Source organism: Phaenicophaeus curvirostris, chromosome 21, assembly GCF_032191515.1.
Source record: "Phaenicophaeus curvirostris isolate KB17595 chromosome 21, BPBGC_Pcur_1.0, whole genome shotgun sequence".
NCBI classification, from domain to species: Eukaryota; Metazoa; Chordata; class Aves; order Cuculiformes; family Cuculidae; genus Phaenicophaeus; species Phaenicophaeus curvirostris.
The window spans coordinates 703,681-715,463 of record NC_091412.1 but is presented as its reverse complement, the minus strand read 5'-3'; the positions used below and the strand labels follow the sequence as shown (position 1 = coordinate 715,463).

General features: G+C 53.2%; 1 protein-coding gene across 2 annotated transcripts in view; it reads right to left on the bottom strand.

Moving 5' to 3' along the window:
* Window positions 1-238: 238 nt before the first annotated feature.
* The window catches only part of MTMR4 (myotubularin related protein 4), a 34,972-nt gene continuing 23,427 nt past the window's right edge, over window positions 239-11,783 (bottom strand). For both annotated transcript variants that reach the window (XM_069873920.1, XM_069873921.1), the window contains exons 8-18: window positions 10,332-10,528; window positions 9,948-10,076; window positions 8,800-8,911; window positions 7,512-7,707; window positions 6,841-7,026; window positions 5,931-6,101; window positions 5,673-5,827; window positions 3,729-4,971; window positions 3,245-3,355; window positions 2,867-2,955; window positions 239-2,462 (exon numbers count right to left, since the gene is read on the bottom strand). In XM_069873920.1, coding sequence (XP_069730021.1) covers window positions 2,285-2,462; window positions 2,867-2,955; window positions 3,245-3,355; window positions 3,729-4,971; window positions 5,673-5,827; window positions 5,931-6,101; window positions 6,841-7,026; window positions 7,512-7,707; window positions 8,800-8,911; window positions 9,948-10,076; window positions 10,332-10,528 — 2,767 coding nt within the window. In that variant the 3' untranslated portion in view covers window positions 239-2,284. The remainder of the gene's footprint in view (window positions 2,463-2,866; window positions 2,956-3,244; window positions 3,356-3,728; window positions 4,972-5,672; window positions 5,828-5,930; window positions 6,102-6,840; window positions 7,027-7,511; window positions 7,708-8,799; window positions 8,912-9,947; window positions 10,077-10,331; window positions 10,529-11,783) is intronic.

Here is an 11,783-nt window from a genome sequence, read left to right as displayed (position 1 = left end):
AGGCTGGAAGGGGTGGGTACCCTGGGCAGATACAGGTTTGTTCAGAGGAGAGCAGAGGGCCTCTGAGTGGCAGACCATCATGTAGGGTGCTTTATGTCCTACCCTTGATTCTTTGTGAGCAGGGATATTGAATTCCTAACACCCCCTAAGCAAGGGGAAGGGCAGCAAGCAGCAGCAGCCTGGGCACTGTGGTGCAAGAACTCACCACAAACAGAAGAATGGGTCCAGACCCAGCAGCACTAATATAGAGATTTTATTTCGCCTGTATTGAGTTGTACAGCACACCTCGTTTGTCACAATGCCATCGAACTGATTTGAGAGTGTTTGGCCAGCACATTGTGATGCTGAACCTCACCAGAGCCAGAAGCAGTTTGGACCAGTGGCCTGAACGGAAGGGCCAGGATGGCCTTTTTCCTAGCCTCCTTATTGCTTGCAGTCATTCCAACATGTGCAAATCAGGAGCAAATCCAGTTTCTTCTGCCAGCCCAACAGTCATTCTTCCATGTCTGGCAATGACTGCAAGGTACAAGGCAGGGGAGAATCTGAAGCAAAGTGCCTTCTCGTCCCAAAGCCATATTGGTTGTTCCCAGTATGGAAAAGAAGCAGAGTCCCAGGAAGCCAGGCTCTTCGGATGACGCTAGCTTTGCTTGCACTATGGGATTATAAAACCAGAGGCTGACAGAGCAAAGTGCAGGAAAGGGTCACGATTCCATTCCCTCCGATGGTGTCAAACCATTGCAAAGCACCCAGGAACTCACAGCAGTGTAAAGAACTCTGCCTTGCGATCAGAGCAAATGTCCTCACATATCCTTCCCCCCAACACGGTGTCTCAGCTCCCGAGGTACAGAACGCATCAGACATTTTCAGTTGGTTGGAACAAAATCTGCATCTTTCCAAGAAATGTCCACTTCCAATCTCTTCTTTCTCATTAACACCCGCAGATTTCTCAGAATGAAGGCAGGATGGAGACTGCCCAAGGGATCTAGGGATTGGAAGTCCACCTGAAGGTGGAATTCCACTTTCTTTCTTAACCTTTCTTTCTTTCTAAAGCCAGTTCATTTTCCATAGAATGAGTTGGGATCCCTGCTCTCTAGTCTGAAGAAGCAGAGAGGCAAATGCAACTTGGCAACTCTGAACTTTGACCACTGCACAGGAGACAAAAAAAGTCAAATCCAAGAGGCATTTTAGGTAGCGCTGGGGCAAGTCAGAGGGGTTGTTTCCACACCTCGCTGTTTATCACTGTAACTCAGCTGTACTCCCGCAAGTGAAAAGCGCAGACCAGAGTGTCTGTGTCAGCCAGGGTCCTTTCCCACCCCTGTTTTGGTATAGATGCTTCATTCCCCCTTCTTCGGGTTACATTAAGTGCACAGAAATAGATAGCAGCATTTGGACTGAAACCCTCACGCACACCAGACAGCACATTCCAGGAGGTAAAACAACATATTATGGCCTAAACCCTCAAGGTATCAAGTTTTCAGGACAAAGAGCAGTAGGAAGTGGAGAGCTGAGGGCAGAAAAAGGGAGGAGGAGCAACACAGGAACATGAGCTCTGTTTCCATGCCAGGAGAGGATCAGGTGCCATTCCTGTATTAGCACCAGGCTGACACCACCGCACACAAAGCAGCCAGCCAGAGTAGAAGTGAAAAAGCCCATCTCCTGGTCTCTCGGCAGTGTTTGGGAGTAGGGGCAAAGTCAGGGGCATCCACCAATCCTAGCGGAGCGTGAAAACAGGCAAAACCTGCTCGGCCTGTTTCCAGCCAGAATGAATTGCTCTGCTATGCTCAAGAGAAAAAAATCAATTTGTGGTGGTTGATGAATCTTGTTCACCAAGCTGATTGCAAATCACACTCATGGAAAGAGTATCTACAGAGCTGCTCCAGGCTGTGGCCCTTTGGAAGCCCACAGTGACACCTGGAGTCGGCCCTCCTCCCTCTCATCCAGTAGACTTTGCAGGGGGAGTTCTGCTAAACACGCCTTCCTATTGCTTTAGGGGGACTTTGCACAGGCAATAGCTGTGAAAACACTGCTTTCCAGCCCACAAAGGAAAGAGGGTGCAACCCCCTCTTTAGCCCTAGGTGTCAGACTGCAATGTACGCGGCCCAGACACACCCCATGCTCCCATGCTCCTCCGCTCCAGACTGACAGCGAGACTGCTGGAGACAGTGCATTCCAGCTTGGTGTCCAAGTGTTGCACTGAAAGCCTTCACACAAGCACAGTGGAGGCAGAGTCACCCTTCAAACCCGAGAGAAAAGGCTGGGCTCAGACTGGTCCCATGTTTGGAATTCAGCTGGAAGCTGTGGCGATGGGTTTCTTCAGGTGTTGGCTCATGAGCTCCCTGGCACGAGACACTTGGATGTGGTCATAACAGGAGTTACAGACGAGGACAGGGTCGTACAACTGCTGATCGGGGATGGGCAACTTCAGGTGGCAGCAACCAGCACAAAACACATTCCCACAGTTCCTGTCAAGAAGGAAGAAATCCAGTGAAAAGAGAGCTGGGAACAGGGAAACTTCAGCAAGTACAAAAGATCCAGTCCGGGGGTGAAGCACCAGCCTTACTTATGATTTGTCAAGGTGTTTCTTAAAGCACACACTGCACTCTGCAGTGCAAGCTGGCTGGTGAGCGCTGAAAAGGGTCTAACAGGCATTTGCTACCCAGGAGAAGGGTGAAAGGCCTAGGGAAAACAGAACCAGGAACAACAAAGAAAGGAAATCTGAATGGAAGTCTGCAGGGAATTTATGAGACCTGGCAAATAAGGGAAAGACTTTCTCCTGGGCGTGGGAGGGAACAAACACTGCAGATGGGTATTTTGTGCAGAAACAGGCTGAGAAGAAGAGTGAAACTGCAGTGACAACGTTGCTTACCTGCAGTGATGCCTCCGCTTGGCCAGCCAGAATTCACTGTCGCAGTTAAAGCAGTGCGAGGCCATGTGGTCTGGAACCCACCGTGTTACCTAGGGCAAATATCAGTTCTCATCAGCTTTAGGTTTGTGACACCACAACTACCAGCTCTCAGAACCCTGGCACAGGTGGAGACGTGGCTTTGGGGCACCCCAGCCTAGCTCGGACCATGTCCACCCCACAGGTTCCCTTCTATCGATCACAGCGGCAGCAGAGGATGTGTTAAAGGACAAGGGTGCTGCTCTCGGCTCTGCTCCCAGCCCACGCTCTGCTGATGCAACCACCATCAGCTGCAAAGCAACCTCTCCTGCTGTCTTACAGCTGCCATAATGGGGCACGTACCTCAGTCTCCTTCTTATCCACAGGCTCCCAGCTCGCTTCTGACAAACAATCTTCGCTATGATCAGAACAGAAATCCTCAGTGTCGCTGCCATCCGACTCCTTCAAACATGTCTGCAAAAAGAGATGAAGTCACAAATGCCCTGAGCTGCCTCAGTCATGGTCGAAGGCATCCCCAGCTTCAGCCACACTTGTGGGGGGTACATGGGGGGCACCACAGCTCCCCATACGAGGAGGCAAAGCATTCCTGACTGTGCAGGAGCCATTGCTTGGCCCTCAAGAGGCAGTAATACCTCTGGGTGGCATGAGGACATGGCGCACGGACAGAAGGGAAACAGGGAAACATAGGAACGATCTTAACCATCCCCTGCAGAAGGAAGAGAAGGGGAGCTGTGGGCTGGTAAGGATGGCATGACGGGGTGTGGTGACAGCACGAGGGGGTGTAGAGACCACTGTCAACCAGGAGTAACCAGAGGTGGTTACTTACGAAGTCATCCTCGTAGTCCATTGGGGGCTCGGCTGGAGGGGCACAGAAGTGGCGGATGTCCAAGCGATGCTGCAGCTCCCGCACTTGCCTGCGCAGCTGCTCCACCTCCTGCCTGTAGCTGGCCTCGATCTGCCGCAGCCTGTGCTGAATCACATCTGTGGGGAAGGGCAGCCCGTCGTCGTCCAGGTAGAGAGGAGGCACAGGAGAAGGACATTTTGGTGGCATGTGCTTGGGGACAGATGCTTGTTTCAGGCAGCAGGGTTGCCATGAGTGGCTGGGCTTCCCTGCAGGGCCCGCAAAATGCGTCCCAACACGGCCAGAGCAGATGGAAGGCTTTGCACCTTCGCGGGCAGCCCAGCGGCCCCCGAGGCACTGGCCTGGCGCTCGCAGCGCTTTGCCACTCAGCCTCTTGCTACAGCAGCTGTGAGAGAGGAGTTGTCGAGGTGCAGGCTCCCCGCTGCGGAGCGATGTCACCATTCCTTGAAAGCTGTCCCAGTTGGATTCCAGGAAGGAAAACTCACTGCTTTGGCTCTGGGAAATGGGTTTACGCCATTGCTCTAGCGGGACTCTCCCCAGGCGGCCAGGCTCCTCACAGGGCATCCTTCCAGCATCGCCTTTGCCATTGTCTTCATCCAGGCATGGGAGGCCCAGGGCAGGGCCTGGGATGTCCTGACAAGGGATGCTTGGTGCCAGGGACTCCTGGCTGGGAATGCCTTGGCAGGTAGTGTTCCTCTTGGAGCATCCTCCTCCACTGGACACCACACCAGAAGCCTTCATTGGTTCCTGGGGAGCAGTTTCTACCTGCTTTACAGAACTGCTGGAAATCCTGTCAACATTTTCCTGTTCTGAGAGATCTGGAGCTGGACACAAGCCATCCAGTTCCACTGTGTGTGTTCCATTTCCCTTTTCTGCCTCCAGAGGAACGCTGCATGCTGGCACAGCAGCTCGGCTGCTTGGCTGCTCACTTTGCCCTTCATGCTCAGGGTGGCTGCTACCAGTGCTGCTGGCTCGCAGAGCAGTGCTTTCCTCCCACTCCTCTGCTTGCTGTTTCTCTCCCACAGCCAGCACGCTGCCCTCACCCAACAGCAGCTCGGTGCCCTCAGTGGGGCCGTGCCGGGCTTCCAGGCCTGCCCGGACTTCCTGGCAGTGGTTATTGAGGTTTGGATCGCTGGATGTGCGGGTCAGCGGGCTGCTGGAGTCACAGGCTGAGAGCAGGTCATCCATCGATCTCGTCTTTGGTAATCTGGAACTCAAAAATAAACAAAGCTCCAAACAAAGCTCCTGAAACTTGCCTCATTTGGGTCAAACCTGGGATGAGGGAAGGGAAATATGCCTAATGACAGATCCCGGGGTGGGAGGGAAAGGGTAGTGCGCCAGGAGACAAAGGGCACAGCACCACGGCATGAGTTCCTCTGCCTCATGCAGTGCAGGGAACTGTACACGGTCTTCTCCCAGCGCTGGGACAACACTATCATAGAATCATAGAATCACCAGGTTGGAAAGGACCCACTGGATCATTAAGTCCAACCATTCCCATCAATCACTAAACCATGACCCTCAGCACTTCATCCATCTGTCTTTTAAACACCTCCAGGGAAGGTGACTCAACTCCCTCCCTGGGCAGCCTGTTCCAGTACCCAATGACCCTTTCTTTGAAATATTTTTTCCTGATGTCCAGCCTGAACCTCCCCTGGTGGAGCTTGAGGCCATTCCCTCTCGTCCTGTCCCCTGTCACTTGGGAGAAGAGCCCAGCTCCCTCCTCTCCACAACCTCCTTTCAGGTAGTTGTAGAGAGCCATAAGGTCTCCTTTCAGCGCCCTCTTCTCCAGACTCTGGGTCTCCACAGGGAAGGTGAAAACAAGCAAAACAACAACTACAGTGAGTGAGGAGAGAAAGAAGTGCTGTGGGCAGGCGGCACCCTGGGCCTAGAGCTCCAGGCTCTTACCTGTCCAAACATCTGCCACTGAACTCCTGGCTCTGAGATCCAGAGGGTAGGTAAATGTCCATGTCCTCCTGTCCCAGAGGATATGGTGAGGAGGCTGGGAGATACACTGCGGTCCAGACATGCAGCGCTCGCACATGGCACACGGGATGCAGCACCTGCAACAACCATGCACAATCACGATGAATGTAAAAGGAAATCTTTCCAACCCATGCCCAGCAGGCAGAGAGCCTAGAAAGCTGGGTCAGGAGCTCTGCTCACCTGCTCAGAGCCTGGCATATAGAGAAGATTGTGGAAGTTCTTATTGCCTGCCCGCAGGAGGGACCACACAGAGCAGGTACGCTTGTAGATGTTGTGCATCTCTCGCTCGCAGGGGCTGTTCCCAAGGAAGGTCCCATAGAGGCAGGAATACGTGTGTTGCACCAACTTCACCTGCAGCAGCAGGAGGGGAACAACTGTCAGGGCTGTTGGGAAACATCTCCTGCTCCTCTGGGATGGCACAGGCAGCCCCCACCCAGCCAGTGACCCTGCTGCTGTCTGCTCTTCCACTGCATGGGACATGGAGGGGACAGCAACAGGCATCACTTGGATCAGTGGAACTGTTCATGGATCCCATACCCACTCCTCTGTACCCCTCACCTGTGTCATTGGATACACAGAGGTTAAGAGCTTTCATTTCCCTAATTACTTTTAAATGTTCCAGACTCAAACGGCTCTGAGAAACACAAACCAGACTTCTAATCAGAACAGCACTGCTGTTGGCATCTGAATTCACTGGTCTGGAAGGAGACTCAGAGAAGAAAGAAGTGACCCAAAGAAATCAGAGAATTTACTGAGAACACATAGAGAATGAACTCATCGCTGTGCGATCTGGGTGCTCTGAGCTGGCAGCACCCACTGGGAGCAGGAGGAGACTGCATGCAGCTGAACAGAGACCAGCATCACACATCCAGAACCAGGTCAAATGCCTTGCAAGTGGTGGGCAGAGCTGGAGCTGCATAGTGCAGGGATATCAGGAATGCCAGTAGAGCCCAAAGCTCCCTAGACACTTCCTCATTGTTGAAGAACTCAGCTTTTGGTTTCTTTCAACTGCAACACCATAAAATACCATTGCCTTCTCTGTGCCTCTGCTCACAAGGGATAAAGAGATGTTTGCATGCATATTTCTTACCAAAAAAGCTTCATTGAATTCGAAGAGGCAAGGAAATTGCTTCAGGAGCTGATGAACAGCATCCAGCCACTGCAGAAAAACTGGGCACTGCTCATTTTGATCTTCCACCTTCTCCTGGTGACCACAGCGATCACCAAACTTGTGACCAAAATCCAGCCAATCCGATTCCACAAGCACCTGGAAGCCCTGGAAACAGAAGAACCAGCCTAACTGTGGGCACTCTGCTGTGGGCAGGGAGCAGGACACGGCAAGTGCCACACACCAGCAGCGCCAGGCAAACCCAGGGCTCCTGAGGGGCTGGAAAGGAGGCTGCACCGGTGCGCGGCCTACAAGCAAAGCACCAGGAAGTCCAAGGCTTCCAAACATGAACAAACAGCCGTTATTTCCATACAACAAACAGCCTGGAGAACAAGCACAACTGGAGTTGGGAAGCAGCTGAACTCTGAGCACCAGGGGATGTTTGCTCCAGCACTTTCACCACACTGGGCAGGGCAGTGAAGCAGAGACCACCGAAAAAAGGCAGGGAGAGCACATGGAAAATTCCTCCAGTAACAGGTCTGAAATGGCACCAAGCTGATTGCCAAGTGCAATCCTTTACTGGAGACTCCAAGACCAAAGCTGCCTTTTAGTCTTTCAACAGATGCGAACCAGCAGCAAAGCACAGCTCCTACCTCCATGGTCCTGTAGTAGGGATCCAGAAGGATCTTTGCCAGTGCCACAATCTGTGGAGTCCTGTCCCAGCCGTCAGAGCAATGAACCAGCACTGGGCGTCCTTCTCTGTCAACTGCATTGGAGACCAGCACCGCTGCCTTCAGCATGACCGAAAGGTGCTGCAGCCACTTGGTGCTCTCCAGGGCGGAAAGCCAGCTAGAAGACAAGAGAAAAGCAAGAAAGTAGCGGCTGAGCACTCCAGTGGAGAAAATAAAGATACAGAATCACAGAATCATGGAATGGTTGGGGTCAGAAGGGACCTCAAAGCGCATCCAGTCTCAACCCCTTGCAATGGGCAGGGACACCTCCCACTGGGTCAGGGGCTCCAAGCCCCATCCAACCTGGCCTTCAACACCTCCAGGGACGGGGCAGCCACCACTGCTCTGGGCAACCTGGGCCAGGGCCTCCCCACCCTCACAGCAAAACATTTCTCCCTAAGATCTCACCTCAGTCTCCCCTCTTGCAGCTGAAATTCTTGTTGTATCCCTGCCCTCCCTGAACAAGAACCCCTCCCCAGCTTTCCTGGAGCCCCTTTCAGTACTGGCAGCTGCACTAAGGTCTCCCAACAGCCTTCTCTTCTCCAGGCTGAACAACTCTCTCAGCCTGGCCTCATACAGGAGGCTCTCCAGCCCTCACATCATCTTCATGGCCTCCTCTGGACTCGCTCCAACAGCTCCATGTCCTCCCTGTGCTGAGGACTCCAGAACTGGACGCAGGGCTCCAGGTGGGGTCTCACCAGAGGGGAGCAGAGGGGCAGAATCCCCTCCCTGCCTGCTGGTCCCACTGCTCTGGATGCAGCCTAGGACACAGTTGCACATTGCCAGGTCATGTTGCTCTTCTCATCCCCCAGCACCCCAAGTCCTTCTCCTCAGGGCTGCTCTTAATCCACTACTTTATACTTATTATACCTATTATTTTATATATTTTAATGTAAGTTGAGTCTTCAATGAAAATCAGTCTTTCCTAAAATACATTAAAGAGGAGACAGCCCAGGGATAAATGGAAGGAACCCAACTCCTCATTTCAATTTTTCCCAGGTCCAGCTGCACGTTATAACCCTCAGAGGACAGTCACACCAAGTGACACCACAGCAGTGCTGCCGTCCCTCCTAGATTACCAGGGACCAGCATTAGCAGCATTCAAATACTGCCAGCATGATCCCATCCTTCCCTTTTCTGAGACAGAAACCTGGGATAGGAAAAAGGAGAAGGAGCATGACATGAACTCGGCTCAAGAATGGGCACTCACTTGCTGGGGTCTGGCACCTGACTGCAGACAGCACGCAGGTACTGGAAGCTGTTCCGGATGGAGTGGATGTTGGCCATGCCCATGAACACGACTTCACAGTTTGGGTAATACTCTAAACACAACAGAGAGAGAAACATTGAGAGAGAGGCACTGCAACTGCCTCCAGACATGCCGTCCAGCCCTCCTCGCACAGCACCAGCTCTGGTCGTCAGGAAGGCAGTTCTGCCAAAGCTCGGGAGGTCAGCACCCGCGTGTCTGGAATACAATCCTAGAATCATAGAATGGTTTGAGTTGGAAGGGACCTTAAAGATCACCTAATTCAAGCCCCTGACATGGGCAGGGCCACCTCCCACTGGATCAGGGGCTCCAAGCCCCATCCAACACGGCACTGAACACCTCCAGGGATGGGGCAGCCACCACAGCTCTGGGCAACCCGGGCCAGGGCCTCCCCACCCTCAGTGTGCAGAACTTCCTCCTTGTGTCTAGTCTAAATCTTCCCTTCTCCAATTTAAAGCCATTCCCTCTAGTGCCATCACTCCACGCCTTTGTAAAAAGTCCCTCCCCAGCTTTCTTGTAGCCCCCTTCAGGTACTGGAAGGTCGCTATAAGGTCTCCTCAAAGCCTTCTCTTCTCTCCAGGTTGAACAACCCCAACTCTCTCAGCCTGGCCTCATACAGGAGATGCTCCAGCCCTCGGATCACCCTTGTAGCTCTCCTCTGGACCTGTTCCAACAACTCCATGTCCTTCCTGTACTGAGGACTCCAGAACTGCATGCAGAGCTCCAGGTGGGATCTCACCAGTGTGGAGTAGAGGGGCAGAATCCTCTCCCTCGCCCTGCTGGTCCCACTGCTCTGGATGCAGCCCAGGACACAGCTGGTTTCTGGGCTGCGAGTGTGCATTGGCAGCTCGTGTTGAGTTTCTCATTAACCAGCACCCCCAGTCCTTCTCCACAATATGGATGTCCTTCTCCACACCCCCAGTCCTTCTCCACAATGGATTGCTCTTAATAACAACCAGCTTTGCATGATCTTTGAACAGGCTCCCAGAGAGGGAGTCCCACACTGCCAGCCAGACCCCAGCTGCGCTCTAGCACCCTTTCGACAAAGAGGTTTCAGAGAAAGAGTTCGGGATGAGATGAGCCCTCTGTACCTTCACATTCACAGCCGCCTCCCTTCGCCCTGTTGGCCACAGCTGCTGTATAGGACCTGGCATCAAGGATCAGCAGCTTCTGAGGCGTCCCTGTATTCTCCACACTGGAACACGCGGTCAGAGACGAGTCTGCGGAGACAGCATGGACTGAGCTCCCAGCACCTCCTGCCCACCTACGACAGCCAACGCTGCCTGCAAGCGAGAGCAGGGACCCACCCCACACACCGGGGTTGAGGTGTGACAGGGCCCTGATGATCCATGGGGATTTCAGTTTTAAACTTTGCACTGTAACAGCCTGTTAGCAGTGCCAGCAATGTTCAGGTGTAGGAAGCACTGAATGATTCCCCTATTTGGGAGAGCGTGGAAGGGAGCAGGCTGTCTTACCAAAGTCAGCCTCGCAGGCCTCACTGCCGTCGCTGCTCCCAGTGTGCGGCACGCCGCCAGGAACCTTTACTCCAGGGTTCAAGGCACAGGCTTTGGCAATAGATGTCACCAGATACTCGTCGTCAGCGTTCCGCCAGCCCCACCAGCTGATTTCAGGCTGACTGCAGCGCGCAATCACTGCCCCGTTGCGCATGTGCCTGCAAAGGAAGCAAGAGCCTTGTGAACCCCCTGAAACAACCCTGGACAACTCCACCTCTGCACGGCCCTGCATACCCGCATACCCTCCCCATTGCTTCCTCCGCTGCATTCACTCATGCATCCAAGCAGTGAAATGGGGCAGGGCAGCTCACAGAACTGTTATTCCTAACGCAGGCAGCGACACAGAGGCTGTCGCTCACACTGCAGTGGGGAGAAGCAGAAGATCATGGAATCATGGAATGGTTTGAAGGGACCTCAAAGCCCATCCAGTTCCAACCCCTGCCATGGGCAGGGCCAGCTCCCACTGGATCAGGGGCTCCAAGCCCCATCCAACCTGGCCTTGAACACTTCCAGGGATGGGGCAGCCACCCCTGCTCTGGGCAACCTGCGCCAGGGCCTCCCCACTCCCCCAGGGAAAATTTTTCTTCCTAAGATCTCATCTCAGTCTCCCCTCTTGCAGCTGAAATCCGATCCTGCTCATTGTATCCCTTCAGTCCCTGATCACAAGCCCCTCCGAGCTCCCATGGAGCCCCTTTCAGACTCTAAAGTCTCCCTGGAGCCTTCTCTTCTCCAGGGTGAACAACCCCAACTCTCTCAGGCTGTCAAGACAGCTGTGAGCAGCACAGGAGCGGCCAATGGAGCTGGCACAGCCAGCAACACAAGACGGCAGAGGAGGCAGTGGCTGCTGCGCTGGCAGGAGTAGCTGTCGGGAACAGCTGGTGCCAGTGGATAGTGGCAACTCCGAGGTCGGCTGCAGCGACTGGGAAGTCACCTCCAGGATTGACGGCTGTTACCGGCAACTCAACTGCCGCTACCATGAACAGGGAGTTTCTGCTGCCTGTTGCTCTCGCTATTACCCTACAAACTGGTCTGGTATTTTGATTTACAGTGCTATATTTACAGTTGGACTCGATGATCCGGTGGGTCTCTTTCAACCTGGTTATTCTATGAGTCTATGATATCAATAGATACCGTTATCTGTCAGCACACTCTATATAAAATATAAACGGTTGCATATAGATATGTCAATATTTATATATTAAAACAGAGAGAACTTTAAATAAATTAGAACTGTGCTTTGGGAAAGTAACAGTTATTGAGTTTAATACTATTCCGTTCTCCTGTTCTTTCTCTTTCCCTCCCCTAAAGCATGCACTGGTTGTTAAAACGTTTCATTTCTTGCTGGTATGTCAGAAAGCTGAGCTCCCGCAGCATCAGAGCAGGGAGTTTTGGGGTGGAGGCCTGAGCTGCTGC